Consider the following 18,104-nt stretch of genomic DNA (forward strand, 5'->3'; position numbering starts at 1 on the left):
CAGCATTTAGTTCATGGCATTTGACACAGGTGAAGTTTTCATAAAAGTCCTTCACTCGGATGACGGTGAACATGGCACATAAAATGCATTTAATGGCTCTATGGTCGGCGATAGAGTCAAAGGAGTTTTCACTGCTTTATGCTGAAAGAACACCCTTTACTCAATTCAGCCATTTTGCTTGCTAGCCAATAGGCTACTAAAAGGATCCAGGGACAAATGTGGCAATCTGCGTCGCTGGATCCAAAATAAATAATAAAACTGGATATAAAATACTAGATATAAAATAAAATTATATAATAATCATATAATTCAAAGTATTCACTAAAACCGTTTGTCAGAGAACCACCATGGCAGCATTCATCAGCTGTTTCCGATGATAAACCGAGAATGTGAGAAACCCGAGAATTCGTAGTTAATAAATTGTCCCTCTGATAATTGCAACAATATCTCACACTCAATTATAAGAAAAGCAACATCAACAAAGTCTATGCAACTTAAAAGTATAGTTCACCGAAATTGCAGTTATTCATTTGTAATTTGGGTGAACTGTCCCTTTAATGTGAACTTCCTCTGACAGTGAGAGCGTCTGGGCGGTGCAAATCCTGAGTCATTTCCTTCCATGGCAAATGATAAACAATGCAATTTCCAGAATCCCTGCAGTGAGCTGTCATCCTGCTCTAACCGGTGGCTTATTTACCCTATTAGAATGTGTCATAAATTAGCAATACCTGAGGCATTAACCAAGGACTGACTTTTGTCCTCAGCGGGAGTGGGCATTAATTGGTGCAAATATCTGTCATAAATAAGACATATTTACTGTGATGTACTGTATTTCTCCAAACCGCCTCCAACTATAACAGCGACCCTTGTAAAGCATCAGACTCATTTCCACTTACATATTATTAAAAAGCCAGCTGATGAGTTACAGAATTGTATCACCTAGATTTTAATGGTGTCTGGTGAAGTGCTTAATAATATACTAAGCAGACAATGTTATGAACCGGTGTAATTTTCAAACTTTTATTGGAGTGTTACAACCACACAGAGGAACATTTACAATGTAATTTTCCTACCTGAGTTTCTCATAATTTAAATCACATGGAAAGATTTGGCTTATCAACACAAAAGGTGAAATGAGCTTGACTAATAGACAATGTCTTTGATAGAAAACAAAAGCAAAGCAGTCCCTCTGAAAACATATCACTGATAACCTTCCAAGGTGCTTGGGATGAACTCGTGACTTGAGTCAAAAGTGTATTTTGTCCATAGCAAAATTAATCAAACCTATAATTTCTCCAATGGTACAAAAACACAAAACATGAATAAAACTGTCATTTTACAAAAAAATCTCACATTTATTTATTTGTTAAACAAGTGTTGAACTTTACATTTGTCTTTATTGATGGGCCCCTTAATAGCATGTATACATAAAAAGAAGGACTATGTATACCAGTGCTGGAAAATATTACATTTTCCAATGTATAATCTTTTGAAAATATTTCAATAAATAAATGTCCATACCCAGGCAGAAGAAATACATGTATAATGAAAAAAAATGTATGGTAAAAAAAATTCTCGAGTGGCTGTTAGTCTTGAGTGGCCCATTTCTATGTCATGATTGTTTATCCGATTAGATTATTTAAATCAAATTCACCCCCCCAAAAATGGTATGGCATGACTTTCATAGGTCACTGTTGTATTCCCACTTTACTAAAATAATGACCTTTTAGCAATATAAAATCATATACATTTCAATGGACAACATACTGTATATGAATTCAGTATGCAAAAACACCACAAGTGGAAAAAATTTGTATGCATTAACCTTGTTCTTTGTAGACTTATTTTGTTTATCTGCTTTTTTTGTTCAAACATACGATAATGAATGATGTGTAAGAACTATAAACACATTTTATAACATATGTGCAACTTTTACACAATATTCTCTTCAAATGTTACATTTTCAATTAAAAGATTTCTTTATATTTACGGGTTTCCATGAATTTTATTTTACACTAGCAAAATATATATTAATTTTGCCATTTCCCTTGACAACAGCTCAATTGAGAGAATATAAGGCCTGGGGCTTGATTGCTAGTGGTTAATCCAACCTCCACGGTGATGGGGACAACTCTAGGATCCAGGACCTTATATTCCTAACTAATAGTCTGATCAGGAACACCATCAAACAAATAAGTCCTTATCCTGGTCCGAGAGCCTCATTTTGTATGTAATACGAAACAGGCTTGACAAGGATGGTGGGAGTGTATGTACAACCTTTGGCCAGAAAAAACTGCTGAACTGGAGTGGCCGATAACATTTTTTAAATTGTTTTTTATATCCTTTTTTAAAATTCAACAGCAGCAGAATAATTAAATACAGAAATGGCATGTGTCTTAAATTGAACTCTGCATTTTATATACAGTCTGTTTAAAACTCCACTCCAGCGGTCGGGGTAATGTTGCACTGCCATCGCAGTGCACTTAAGTCTGTTGGTTTGTGAGGAGAATGGGGTGTGGCGAGTCTGGGGGGAGAGGAGCGACTGAGTGTGTGTGTGTGTGTGTGTATGTTGGGGGCTCTAAGGCTCTCTGAAAAAAACTTCCCCAGCATCTCTCAGAGTACAGTACTGTTTGTCCTCGAGGATGTCGGGACTGCGGACAGGGGACGATGATTTAAATATATTTTAAAGGCTTGTCACTAACTGCATCTGTCCTTCCCGTACATCTCCTTCAGGGATGCAGCCCTCTTTAGTAATAGGGATGATGTAACCGTCACTGTTTCCTCTACTTATCTGGTAGTACGCTTGGAGCTGGTGTCCTGCTCCTAAGTTAGGCATGCTCTTGTAGTAAACGTCCTCGTTCTCGCTCCTCTTAGAGGGGCTCGAGAGGTCCTCCAGCTCCTCCGCATCGGGGCTGCTCTCGGGGTATGGAGAGTCCCTTAGGGTGGGCATACTAGTGTACAAAGAGTCTCTGTTCGGGGACTGTAGGCTGTCCCCGTGCTCGTTGGTCGTGAGCTGGCTGACGTAGCTCTCCAAGCCCCCCTCAGTGGTCTTCACTCTCTTCTGCGGCTGGTACAGAAGTGAGTGAGTCCGCTGGGGGATGAGCGGAGCCTCCAGCTCCCGGTGGTGCAGCTCTATGCCCAGGCGCACCGGTGTGTTGATAGTGTGGCCGTGCACCAAAGATGAGGTGTCAGCCACGATGACGTCATCTTCGCTGCTGCTCCCGCCCACAACGTGCACCTTCTTGGACGACGGAGGAAGAGGAGCCCCCCGCTCCACACGGTGGTTGTGGCTCTTGTTGCAAGCCCGGAGGTTATTGTGCACCAGCTCCGATATTAGCATTTTTTCAAAGGCTGCGTCGTCCAGGCTGAGTCCGCAGTCCACCACCTGCACACTGTCGCCGTAGTCCCCGTTGCGAAGCGAGTAGCTATTGTTAAAGTTACCATTTAGCGGTAGAGTATCCATTGCACTGGTGTCCCTGGGATGGTTCAGTGTGTGTGAGTGTCCTGGAATGAGAAAACATATGAGGGGATTTACATTAGTCACAACCATTCTTCCCGAAAGCAATATGAAAAAAATGAGAAAAGTGGTTTAATGCTGTTCAGGATGCTGGAGATAATTTGGCACAAGACTAAGAATCAGCTGTACCATGTTACTAATTATACAATCTGTAAGGAGAATGTGTATGCATGCATATACACAATGAACAATCATTTTACATTCTCAGTTATGGGGTAATTTGGAAAATATTTGTATATCATGAACTAATACTTTCTCTAAAAGCCTTTCCAATTCACAAAAATATTCTGCCTTTGTCTCTCTAGTAACAAAGGGACAGACGTGATCCCAAACAACATTAAAAAACATGAAAAAAAATCATGAAGATCACAACACACATGTCAGAGGTAAATGTACAGGGCCCGGTTTCCCAAAAGCATCTTAAGGCTAAGTTCATCATTAAAACCTTCGTAGGAGCATCGTTAAATCTCCGAGCCGTTTCCCAAAACCATCGTTACTAAAGATGATCTTGAAAACGTTTGGTATTTAACGACTGCCTCAGACCACTTGTAGAATAGCTAAGTACATCGTTAGATTCTTTTTCCCCCTTCCGCGTCACTTGATACACAGAAGATCTCCCCTAAACACAAAATCAAGATGTTTATCTGTCTTTCTGTGACCGCTGAAAGCTTCAGAACGATGTGACAGTGACGACACATAGAAAGTTGCCCATTTCTTTGCATAACAAGCAAAGGATATAAAGACGCGTCAAATGAAAATTTAGATAACTGTATTAAGATAAATACAGTATAGGCTACATAGATCTATATATTTGAATGACATTTAAATACATTTTCATGTTAATTCAATTGAGTTTATTTTAGCTATTTGTACACTACTGTCTGTCATTTTTGCCTCAATATATTTCATGATGTGTAACGTGCGCAATGATGTGAAAAATCTTGATTTAGTGCATTATTATAGGGTAAGCATTAGAATAAGCCACCTCAATATTTGCAGTCATAGGTGATACTATCTCTCTACGAACTGATCCGTCGTCAGTATTGTGGAATAATTCTAATGTTAAGGTAAGTTTTGAAAGGGAGAACGCTGATCTGAGAGCAGTGCTTCCTTTTTTCCCCGATCCTTTCAGTTTCGACAAATGCCTCAACGATGCACTTAGCGAACATTCTCTCTGCGTGGTGTTTTGGGAAATGCATGTTACATTTTCGCCCGTTGTAGGAAAGATGCATCGTTAAAACACTCGTAAGCCTAAGTTCCATCACTATCAGAAAACCGGGCCTTGGTATGTAGCCACAAATGGGCAAGCTACGACATAGACAAGAAGTTGTCTAGCAACTCTTTGTTGGAGGTGACAGGGAAAAACAATGGGAAAATATGAATGTATACAGAAAGGAGAGTTATGGTCAACACGGACAGCCATCTTTCTCACTTCAGGGCCCACAAGCACCATCCGACATCACGACAGACAGCAGGTGGAGAGACTCACTTTGGACAACTCACATCATGTTTGTCTGTTCAGGCTATCTGGCCTAAGAGTAGCTGATGTACAAAAGAAAGTAAAATGATTTATTGTAACATGAAGAATCACTGAAAGGAAAAAAATTAAAACATAGCAACTTAGTTAGAGCAAGGGTTCAGCAAATTTGATTAACAAGCAATCAAAGCTTTTTTTAAAGATTAAATGCCACCAATTTTTATTTAAATTGTTTTAATGATTTTAATTTGTTTTGGCTGTATTTGTTAAATTGAGTGGTGTCTGGAGTTGTGTTTTTTTGTATTTTCACTCAGGCAAGGTCAGAGTTAGCCGGCAGCCCTGTGGTTCACATCAGTCAAAATGACAGTCCCCAGTGCACGCCCGGGTCTCTACAAGAACAGCCCAAGAAAAACACAGCTGGGAAGGTCAGGTGCAGTCATGTTAGGAATTTCTGTATGCACAGGGCCATGGAAATCAGGCGGCGATAGAATAAATATTAGTGGGGTGTGATTGGACAGAGAGGTTGTGTATCTGCCGTGGCTAACACGGCTTTGGCACAGAAAGAAATTGCGAAAAACATTTCAATAAATTCCTGCCACAGATAGAAGAGAGAGATTAAGAGGAATGGGTATTTTATGGTGACATGCTGTTGTTCAGATAAGGGCATAGACCATTTTTGCAGACCAGTGGAGGCTGCGGAGGGGAGGACGGCTCATAATAATGGCTGGAACGGAGCAAATGGAATGGCATCAAACCATATATTTGATGTATTTGATACCATTCCACCCCAGCCATTACCATGAGCCCATCCTCCCCAATTAAGGTGCCACCAACCTCCTGTGTTCCAGACACACCAACATGTAAAACAGACATCAGAGTTTAGCGGAGATGAGAGGAGAGAAATGACAAGAAAGGAAAGAGTGAAAGAGGACAAAAAAAAAAAAGATTACAGCTGCTACCGTGACGTTTGTACATTTTGTTTATGCCTCACTAGGAGAACAATTTTCCCCACACAGGTGATGTCTGGAGAATAGGGGAGAGATGTGAGAGGAATGTAAACTGGACACAGAATGCTGAGTGCCACAGGGAACGGCATTCACGTAGGAAGCCTCTCTTCTCTCATTTCACTCAGGAAATATTCTTTGCCACCCCAGTAACAAAGCTACAGTTGATGTCTGCAGATCACAAACTACTTATACACATCCAAGAGAAAGAAGAAGAGTATCTGAGGTATAACAAAACCATTCTTTCTCAGATGTCTTAGATAGCTGTTGGATCCCAAAGGAATGCAATATTGGAAAGTAGTATTTTCCTATTGGTGGAATATAATTTGGTTGGTAAAGTTTGTGAACCACTTGCCCACTGAGTAAATGCCAATGACCATTGATGTACCAGGGAGTTGTTGTTTTTAATAAGCATGCTGAAATAAATTTACATTTGATAGGCAAAGTTAAGTTTTACTCCCATACTTGTCTCTCTGTAGGTCACTAGAGGGAAGCGTAAGGAGAAAGCAAAAAAAACATGACAAAATATACAATGTAATTAAAAACATATATTTTTTAACTGCATTGCATTGTAACATAATAATCCCTGCACACAAATTAAAATACTGGACTAACACGTAATATCTCATGATCATTTTGCTAAATGAACTGTTTGTTTATAAAACAGTGTCTAGTGAGTTGTCAGGACTGGTATCTGTTCATACCTGAAAAACATATCATCGATCAAAATCAAATGTTGATCTAAATCATGGTGCGTCACATTCATGAATACACAAATATTCAAGTACAAACTGAATATTTCAGCTTGCCTGTATTGTAACGTATACGGTTGAAGGGGTAAGTTCACCCCAAAACACAAAATAAATAGCAGAAAATCATTTTTAAAAAGCTTAAGGAAAAAGCATAATGAGAAACAAAAAACATTTTTAAAAAATACTTAAATTGTCATGTTAAATTGTCATTTAAAAAAATGTAAACATCATTGCATTGTACCATAATAATCCTTACACACAATTTGAAATACGGGACGAACACATTTTAAATATCATGATAATTTAGGTAAATTAACTGTTTGCTTATCAAACAGCATCCAATGATGATTGTCAGGATTGGTATCTGTTCTGTTCTTCGTATCATATGTGGTCGAAATCAAATGTTGATTTAATTCATGTTGCGTCACATTCATGAATACAAATATTCAAGCACAAACTGAATATTTCAGCTTGCCCGTATTGCAACGTATACGGTTTTAGGGGTAGGTTCACCCACAAAACACTAAATAAATAAATCAACAATCATCAAATCTCAATAATCCTGCAATTTAAGAGTACCGTTTGAAAGGCCATGACAATGTTCATACTGTCTTTTCAAGGCAGAACATGTAGTATCTCCATCGTAGATGAATCACTTTATCTCATTCAAGAGAAACTTTAAAAGACCAAAATGTGAATCTGCACACCAGAGGTCTCTTAATAAATCACAAACCAAGTCATACACACGGTGCTTTCTTACAACACCGATTTCAGCAACCGATGTCTGTTACCCATTTGGGGATCCTGCTGAGATCCAGAGTGGAAGTCGATACTCGATAACGTTCTGATCTTGATAAGGCCACAATAACTCATAAAAAAAACGAGTCAAAGTATAAAAAATGAAGAGAGAAGAAGAAGTTAACTGTACGTCAAGAAGTGTTAAGTAAGCACACCTGGAGAGTTAAACAGTGGAGCCGTGGGAGCGTTACATACGACTGTTTCAGCCAGTAAGGTGTTATAAGGGTTGTTAGTGCCTTGTGGTCGAAGAAGAGGGTTTGTTAGAAGATAATTGCCCGTCATTCCTGGAGGCGGTAAGACAGAAGAAGACAGATCAGAGATCAGTTTTTGCCATTGGTACAATGAGTGCTTTTTGGGGTGATTTATGGAACAAAATGTCAAGTACATCTAAAACTGGGCTATTATTTTCAGAGTAAATATTGAATTTGGGAATTTTTTGGGGAGGACAGGATATTAATATTATCTCTGGATGTCACTTGAGCAAAGTGTACAGGCATTTTGTGGAAGCAAGGATTAGGATACAGAGGGGATATAGAATATCTAAACAGTCACTACCACAAAAGGCACTTTTGTTCACCTCATTCTAAATCTACTACAGTCTGCTATGTAAATGAGAAGCAATGCAACAACAGAACAAAATTATAAAGTCAGCCTTTTTTGTGTTTTTGTTTTTTGACAAGAAAGGTAACTGGTGAAAAAAAGATGCTCTCATTTAGCCTTCTACTGCTGTGAATATAAAATGAATTGTTAAAACTGCATGATCAGGTATTTTCTGCAGTGCAATGCTTTTTTTGTCCATTGCTACTGCTAAGGCCACCGTTTTTAAGTTGAAGTCCTATGACGCAATTGCTTGAAACGTGTACACAACAAATGACCACACCCTTGTCTCTTTCGTAAAAATATCATAACACTAACTTCACCTGGATGCCAATACTTTACAATGTCAGATCTTTTCTTCAAATACTCAATTCACCCCGATTTATAATGTTTACAATGGATTTCTTGCATCACGTTTAAAAACGAGGACGTTTCCAGTCACATTTTTATAAGCTGTGTACTAGAAAACCCCATCACTCTTCTAGGGTATTCTCTGAGGATGTTATAATGACAAGGAGTGGTTTCTGAAGAGCGGGCCATCCTCAGTACAGTATACTCAAGGGTAACTAGGGTAGTACACTGGAGCATGATATATAAAATGTAACCTTAACATCTAATATACAGCTTATTGGGATTAAAAAAATATTGACGAGATGAATTTCAAACTACTGTTTGTAACATTTTACCTCACGGAAATTGAAGTGTGAAAAATAATAAGGGGGAGTTTGGGAGGGGGAAGTCAGACTACCTCAGGCTAACCTCTTTCCCTGCCTACTTGGAAAGCCATTTTAGAGTCATGCCGAGCCGTAAAGGCTGAACAACACACTAAGCACTCAGGGTCACCCAGAGTTGAACATCTTCTCATCATCATACTTGTGCTCTGGCTAAATAATAAATGACAAGGTTGTTTTCCTCCCTCCTGAATCCCTGAAATAGCAGAGGTCCCCTTACATACCGACCAAATAATGTGCCCCTGCGTGTCAAGCAAACATAGGTTTAAAAATAAAAATGAAACTTTATTTCGAGTTTGTTGGCATTTCCTTCTTCTTCTTCTTCTTTTTTTAATGGACTGAGCCACATTAACTTTGGACTTAGTACAAACAGTACAGTGGCTGCCCCAATTCGTGTTCGACATTACTGCCCAAAATGACAGCACAAAGTATTTGAGGACGGATTTCTGTAATCCTCAGTTGGCAGAACAGAACAGGGAGACTATCCTTGCTATCCCTTTTAGCACAGTGTGCAAATCTTATCAAGCCCAAAGCATTCACTACACTTTCTCAGGATGTTAGCCCTTCTGTATGAAATCATTGGTACTTGAAAATGTATTTTATGTCTCGATGATGGTGAATGGTGTGTGAAGAAGAGATGAGGTGTGTGACTGACCTTGGTTAAGGGTGGAGGTGCTGTTGATGTCACCTGAGATAAAGGAGGACTCAGATTGCTTTCTTACGGTGTCATTCCACATTCTCCTGATACGGCTCTGTCAGATTAACAAGGGACAGTTATTAGGACTTAAAGAAGCCTGTTCACTGTTGAGATCAACTTTCATTATGTTTGCTATATGTAGTGTTCCTGCATCGGCGAACCAACTCTTCACACAAATCGCACCAAGTGCAACGTCTGGCCTCCACACATTATATTAACTCAGGCTTCGAGTGACTACTTTTATACTTCCTGTCAAAAGTAGTGGATGTAATAGGGGGGTGCTCCTTGGGTTTAATTAGACATTAAAATGGGAATGTCGTGTGACGGTTTTGTCTTTCTATCGCCACCTTGACAGTGGTTAGAGCATTGTCTCCTATCAAAACATTTATAAAAAAGTAGCTCAATAGCAAAGGAATAACAAAGGAATAAACATCAAATTATATTTGCATTCTTGTTTTTCAAAGAGTAAAAGCGACTGCAATGCTCCCAAATAGCGCAAATACTTCCATGCACAGTGGCGTTAGTGAGAAAAAAAGATAAAGCGAGTGCTAAGGGGTAGAGTGGAAAAAGGTGCCCATGCAATACAGTACTGTTTGAAACAGTTAGCTTACTTTAAAGTATACATGTCACTATTTAACTACGGTCTGTGTTTCTGGTACAATTACATTGGCCAGCGGTCTTTAAAAATATAACATTACTGGGCGTTCTGATGGATTCAATGGATTCAGAAGTCATTGGAGACTCTCCTAGTTAACTATTATAGGTGATACTTTGCGGTAAACTGGGTTTATGCCAATCTACCCTGACATAGAGATGAATCCCAGTCAGAATCCCTGGTATAGTACCTGTGTGCCCGAGGAGTAGCGTGCACTTGTCCTTGTGGTGGAGGTCTTTGTTGAGCTGTGTGAGCTCTCCGTTGGTAAGCCACCACAGCAATATGTGTGGCGGAAACATTTGATGTACTCTTTACGGACCTGTGGAAGCAAGAAGGGGACGCTAAGTTAGTGGCTATGTTTATTTTGTGTGTACCGTTTGTGTGTGCTTACAGTGCTTTCAGAAAGTATTCACACCCCTTTAATTTTTCCATATTTTTGTTTTGTTACAGCCTGAATTTAAAATAGATTACATTGAGATTTTGTGTCACTGGCCTACACACAATACCCCATGATGTCAAAGTGGAATTATGTTTTTTTAAATTCATAAAAAATAAAAAGCTGAAATGTCTTGAGTCAATAAGTATTCAACCCATTTGTTATGGCAAGCCTAAGTAAGTTCAGGAGTAAACATTTGCCTAAAAAGTCACATAATAAGTTGCATGAATTCACTCTGTGTGCAATAATAGTGCTTAACATGATTTTAAATGACTACCACATGTCTGTACCCCACGCATACAATTATCTGTAAGGTCCCTCAGTCAAGCAGTGAATTTCAAACAGATTCAACCACAAAGACCAGGGAGGTTTGTCAATGCCTCGCAAAGAAGGGAGTTGTTTATTGTTAAATGGTTAAAAAATTTAAATAGCAGACATTGAAAATCCCTTTGAGCATGGTGAAGTTATTTATTACGCTTGGAATGGTGTATCAGCACACTCAGTCACTAGGATCCAAACACATTAAGGCACTTACTTTACATATAAAACAAAGATAAAACAGTACATCATATAACATTATTACACCACTACATATCTACAATATCACCATACAACAATATTACAATGTACGTGTGTAGAGTGCGTGTGCTTGCACTTGTTTGCGTATGGGTGTGTCTGTACTTTTGTCTGTGTCTCTTCACAGTCCCCGCTGTTCCATAAGGTGTACTTTACCTGTTTTTAAAAATCTGATTCTACTTCTTGTATCAGTTACCTGATGTATAATTATGGACAGACTTCTCCCCATCCTAGCTTCTGTTGTATCAATATGTTTTGACCATGACAGTTTACAATCCAGGGTTACTCCAAGAGTTTAGTCATCTCAACTTGCTTAATTTCCACATTATTCATTACAAGATGTAGTTGAGGTTTAGGGTTTCTGAATGATTTGTCCCAAATACAATGCTTTTAGTTTTGAAATATTTAGAACTAACTTATTCCTTGCCACCCATTCTGAAACGAACTGCAGCTATTTGTTAAGTATTGCAGTCATGTGATGATGTGTTTAGTGTTGAGTCATCTGCATACATAGACACACTGGCTTTACTGAAAGCCCATGGAATGTCATTAGTAAAGTAAAAAAAAATTAAGGGGCCTAAACGGCTGCCCTGGGGAATTCCTGATTCTACCTGGATTATGTTGGAGAGGCTTCCATTAAAGAACACCTTCTGTGTTCTGTTAGACAGGTAAATCTTTATCGACAATATAGCAGGGGGTGTAAAGCCATAACACATATGTTTTTCCAGCAGCAGACTATGATTGATAATGTCAAAAGCCGCACTGAAGTCTAACAAAACAGCCCCCACAATCTTTTTTTATCATCAATTTATCTCAGCCAAGTCATTTGTGCTGTGCTTGTTGAATGTACTTCCCTATAAGCGTGCTGAAAGTATGTTGTCAATTTGTTTACTGTAAATAGGCATTGTATCTGGTCAAACACATTTTTTTCCCAAAAGCTTACTAAGGGTTGGTAACAGTCTAGTTGGTCATGTAATGGCTGTGATAGGAGAAAACTGAGGATGGATCAACAACATTGTAGGTACTCCACAATACTAATCTAATTCACAGAGTGAAAAGAAGGAAGTCTGTACAGAATAAAAATATTCCAAAACATTTATCCTGTTTACAATAAGACACTAAAGTAAAACTGCAAAAAATCTGGCAACTTCATGTCCTGAATACAAAGCGTTATGTTTGGGGCAAATCCAACACATCACTGAGTAACACTCTTCATATTTTCAAGCATGGTGGTGGCTGCATCATGTTATGGGTATGCTTGTCATCGGCAAGGCCTAGGGAGTTTTTACTGGACAAATTCACCTTTCAGCAGAACAATAACCTATAACACAAGGCCAAATATACACTGGAGTTAATAACCAAGATGACATTGAATGTTCCTGAGCGGTCTAGTTACAGTTTTGACTTAATATTTTACTGCAGTGGGCTAAATCATGGTCACACCGAGTGTTCCTTGGTAGTCTTAAACAAATCTAGTTTGAAACAAATGTATACACCTCACACACATGGTTATTGGTTTAAAAAAAAGACACCTGTACCATGTCAGATATAGAGTTGAAATGTATTCAATGTTGAGTTTGCATCCCAAAATTACACTTTATAAACATCACAGAAGACTGAAATATAACAAAACTGTTTGCCATAGAAACACCGGATTTTCAGCATTTAAAAAATATATATTATGAAAAATATGAATAACATTCCACCCACGAGGTCATTTGACTGCAGGAAAGGGCTACATTGGTTTGAAAATCTATGGAAAGACTTGAAAATGGCTGTCTAGCAATGATCAACAACCTACTTGACAGAGCTTGAAGATTTTTTTTTAGAATGATGTGTAAATATTGTACAATCCAGGTGTGCATTGCTCTTAGAGACTTACCCAGAAAGACTCACAACTGTAATCACTGCCCGAGGTGATTGTAACATGTTTTAACTCAAGGGTGTGAATACTTGTCTAAATGAGATATTTCTGTATTTCATTTTCAATAAATGTGCAAACATTCCTAAAAACATTGAGGTATTGTGTGTAGATTTGTGGAAAAAAATATATTTCATCCATTTTTTATTCAGGCTGTAACACAACAAAATGTGGAATAAGTCAAGCGGTATGAATACCTTCTGAAAGTACTGTAAACCTAGTCCTGAAAGCCCTTGTAATATACCGTACCATTCGAAAGCCTGAGGAAGTTTTTGTCAGCTAAAAGACGGTGGATGGTATAATCCAAGCCATTTGCACCTCCCAACAATTGAAATAGGCACATTCAAACAGAGGCAGAGATTCAAAACCAAACAGCGAAACATTTTCACCCAAAAAATATCTAGATTTTGTCATTACAACAAAATTACATAAAACATTTAATAGAAATGATTTCTGAATGTTAATTTTCTAAAAGATAACATGCTAGCAATGCTTGGACCATAAATTAGCTTACTCTGGATAAGTTTTGTTTCGGAAGAGGGATTGAAAGGGTGGTTGTTTAAAAATATATATATATTCATAGCAAATCAGCCAGCATCTGCTGGCAATCAACACTCCACTCATATTTTTCCAATATAACCTTCCCCAGACTTTTGAAAACAACGTGAGCCAAGCCTGAAAGCAGAGGCTATGCTAAGCCTATATTGGCTGTTATCCTTTATATTTGTAAATTAACTCAAATAAATACAAATACAGGAGTCATGAACAAAGGTTGGTTCATTATGCTCAAAACTACATTGAAATATGTTTAGCGGAGAGTGGAGTATGCTGAGACATGTTTTTACATTCAGCATCATTACGTCTAGGGGAATATAATATTCTATAACAAAGTACAGTGCCTTCGGAAAGTATTCACACCCCTTGACTTTTTCCACATTTCATTTTGTTACATTATGACTTTAGTCTAAAATTGATTAAAAACATTTAAAAAAAAAAGGTTTTTACATTTTAATAAAAAATAAAAAACAGAAATATGTTATTTCGTATTCAGTGCTATGAGACTCGAAATTGAGCTCAGGTGAATCCTGTTTCCATTGATCATCCATGATATGTTTCTACATCTTGATTGGAGTCACCCTGTGGTGAATTTAATTGATTGGACATTATTTGGAAAGGCTGTCTATATAAGGGCTGTCTATATAAGGTCCCACAGTTGACAGTGTGTGTCATAGCAAAAACCAAGCCATGAGGTCAAAGGAATTGTCCGTACAGCTCCAAGACAGGATTGTGTCGAGGCAGAGATCTGGGGAAGGGTACCAAAACATTTCTGCAGCATTGAAGGTCCCCAAGAACACAGTGGCCTCGATCATTCTTAAATGGAAGAAGTTTGGAACCACCAATACTCTTCCTAGAGCTGGCCACCTTGCCAAACTGAGCAATCGGCGGAGAAGGGCCTTGGTCAGGGAGGTGACCAAGAAGCCGATGGTCACTCTGACAGAGCTCTAGAGTTCCTCTGTGGAGATGGGAGAACCTTCTAGAAGGACAACCATCTCTGCAGTGAAAGCCCAGACATGAACCCAATCTGACATCTCTGGAGAGAAGAATGGGAGAAACTCCCAAAATACAGGTGTGCCAAACGTGTAGCGTCATACCCAAGCAGACTCGAGGCTGTAACCGCTGCCAAAGGTGCTTCTACAAAGTACTGAGTAAAGGGTCTGAATACTTATGTAAATGTGTAATTTTCTATTTTTTGGAATTAGCAAAAAAATTCTAAAAACCTGATTTTGCTTTGTCATTATGGGGTATTGTGTTTAGATTGATGATGAAAAAATACAATTTAATCAATTTTAGAATAAGCCTGTAACCTAACACAATTTGGAAAAAGTCAAGGGGTCTGAATACTTTCCCTATATCCCTGGAAATAGCCAGAATTAATGTAAACACAACAGTTTTGAAAACATAGCTTGTTCAAAAAAATGGTCTAGGTATGGGGTAAATTGAGCATAGGAATTGGGTAAGTTGAGCCGCCATGGGGTAAGTGAGGGCGGGTGTCCTGTGACAGTGGGTGATGGTGCTGGTAGGTCAAAGTTGAATTCAAGGAATGGGGGTTTGGTATATTGTACATCTTAAATGTATGCCTACATTCAGATATAGATCTCTGTCTTCAGTATTACTTACCTTTCCATTTATTGACCAGTTGTCTGGGACATGGATGTTGTTTCGATGTGCTAATTCGTAGTCACGTTCTCTGCATTTGAGGCTACTAAGCCCATGAAACTGGTCTGCAAGTTTCCTGATATGGTTAGCAAGCTCAACCTCCATTTCATCAGATAAGAAGTCGTGCACCTCTGCTGCTCTGTTATAGACTCTGTTTCGCACAGGTACATGTTTGTTTTCTTTTTTTTGTCAATGTACCACTTCAGTGTCATTCAGACTATATTTCATCACTTGCTGCTGCTCAAATGGACTTCTTCCCTTCTCTCACTTCCTTGGCTTCTCTCTCAAGAACCTCAAGGGGGGCTAGACCCCTGCTTGTTTACAGTGCATGATGATGTCTGCTGTGTAACAAAAATATTGAGTTCATATGCATGACACATTGCACAAATACTATGCATATTATGGATAAAACTGACTAAATGTAATATTATTTGTATGGGATATTGTGGCCATTATCTCAATTTACCCCAAGGCAAAATGTTGACTTTATTAGCCCACACAGGTACAAGGATGCACTTTCATGCTAGGTTTAGGACCTCATATTGTAGCTTATAGAGACCCCAACTGATGTATAGAACAATCTTCAAATTATGTACTTTTGTTTAGATACAATCATCATGGAACCGATAACACAATAAATGAATTAGACTTTTCCATGTGGTTTCTTCCTTTAGTGACTCCATGAAATGATGACCTCTTCCTAAATATTTGGTCACCTGATTAATTTTGTGTATGGTCTCCTAGAAACAAAGGGTGACTCAACCAAACCTTTGGCTCAACTTACCCCACTCACCCCTCAACTGTTTAAAGTGACAATTGATTCAGTCTCACGTAGACGATCACAGTGTTTGTGCAAAATGATAGTGCAAACTTATAAAGGAAGCAAACATACTTTTTTCTGGAGAAGGCAGTGGAAAATGAAGATGAACATTCCTTGGAAGCTGTTGAATATTGTGAAGAGGTAGGCCATCACCACAGAGGACTCGTTGATAAAGAACAAGCCGAACGACCACGTCAGTCCCATCAGGCAAAGCAGTGCAAACGCCCCCAGGACCCAGGATCTGAACAAACAAAGAAAAAAAAAGAAAAAAAAAGGGAAATCCAGTGTGAGGCGGAAATTGTGTTCTCTTGGAATAACGATCAGTCTGTGCTAGCTAGACCATGACAGGTGGACATCTACACCGGCAGATTCAGCCAAGGAAACCAAAAACTCAGACATGATTCACACAATGTTTATGGGACACGCGAGCTTGACTACAGATACTGTTCTTTTGGTATCATATCATATCTGGGGGGGGGGGGGGGGGGGGGGTCAGACTCGATAACAATTATTACCTGTGTTTTGTCTCTCTTTCAACAAGTCTTTAATATATTTATTATTTCTACAGAGAAAAGCCTGGAGCCGGTTGTGTGAAGGTCCTATGGAGCCTTCAAACACCTTCACAGGTGAAGACACACAACAGCAAACTGCATAGAGACAAGACGGACGGATGGACGGACAGACATGGGGATGTGAACAGTAAGGAAAGAAAATGAGGAGCACCTTGGAGTGATCACAGAGAGAACGAGAGAGAGAGAGAGCGAGAGAGAGAAAGAGAGAGAGGCAGAATGGTGAGGAAAATCAACTACAGGCTGAAGAACAGACTCAGACTTCTGAGGCTAATGTCCTTACTTGATAAATGGTTTATTATCTTCATAGCTAGAGAGCATGATAAGCGGGAAAGAGAAACACAAATTAGATCAGACGCATCACAGCGTGGTTAGTTGGCATTTTGAGGCAGAGATCTTCACCTTTGATTTTAGGAAAATTACGAGGGAATGAAATTAAGAGGCTAACAAGAAGCGAGAGTGTGTGTGTGTATTTGGCTGTTGATGACATTACAAAATGTGTAAACTGGTCAGTTCAAACCACTTGCGTGCCGTTCAATTTGTGTTTATGCTACTATGTCCGCTCTGCGATGAAGACAATTTGGGGGAAATGTATGGTGATAGCTTACCCAGGCAAATCGGTATTATAGTAGCCGTCACAAACGCGATAATTACTGGTGTGGAAGACAGGACAGAGAGAAAAGAAGAAACGCAACAGGAAGAGAAACGAGAGACGCTGCAGATTAGCTTTCTCTTTGACATGCAACATGCAATGACACTGGTGCTATGCTGATTTCCATCCCCCGTCTATGTGCTTGACTAACCAAAGTCCGTGAGGATTGGTGCAGACAACATAAGACAACAGAAAATACAGTAATACTTATACATATGTGTACAAACATTGCTTGGAGGAAACATTTTATGTGGTGTAGTTTCATTACGCACCAAAAAGACAATACCCACTAGTGAATGGAACACATGCAGAAATAGAATGTGAGCAAATGTGCACATTTAAAACACAATCACCTAATGCATTTCATTAAACATTGCAGAGGTGAACTGGATGTCTATTGGCACTACTTTTGGTTGTGTTTTTTTATGGTAGTAATTAGACCACTACAAATGAATGCATCAATGCTCCTACACACAGTGGCATGGAGCTGAGTTGATGTTATAATGTCATGGTGTGAATTGGTTAGGGTTAGGCTATGCAACCAAGCCATGGCATCGGAAATAACACTCCCTAACCAACAAACCAAAATGCCCATGTCTTTCAGGAGTCCCTGTATTCTGCTCACTGATTTCAAGCACAATATACTGTTTTTTTGTCAATGATAAACAATCAAGACTTTGGAAAA

The 18,104-nt window shown here is 38.9% G+C and overlaps 1 protein-coding gene across 1 annotated transcript in view; it reads right to left on the bottom strand.

Moving 5' to 3' along the window:
* Nucleotides 1-1,009: 1,009 nt before the first annotated feature.
* Nucleotides 1,010-18,104, bottom strand: part of adgrl2a (adhesion G protein-coupled receptor L2a) — a 183,684-nt gene continuing 166,589 nt past the window's right edge. The window contains exons 18-22 of the mRNA XM_039002059.1: nt 16,271-16,439; nt 10,419-10,547; nt 9,532-9,628; nt 7,704-7,832; nt 1,010-3,504 (exon numbers count right to left, since the gene is read on the bottom strand). Of these exons, the coding sequence (XP_038857987.1) occupies nt 2,684-3,504; nt 7,704-7,832; nt 9,532-9,628; nt 10,419-10,547; nt 16,271-16,439 (1,345 nt within the window). The 3' untranslated portion in view covers nt 1,010-2,683. The remainder of the gene's footprint in view (nt 3,505-7,703; nt 7,833-9,531; nt 9,629-10,418; nt 10,548-16,270; nt 16,440-18,104) is intronic.

The sequence above is a fragment of the Salvelinus namaycush genome, chromosome 10 (assembly GCF_016432855.1).
Source record: "Salvelinus namaycush isolate Seneca chromosome 10, SaNama_1.0, whole genome shotgun sequence".
NCBI lineage: Eukaryota > Metazoa > Chordata > Actinopteri > Salmoniformes > Salmonidae > Salvelinus > Salvelinus namaycush.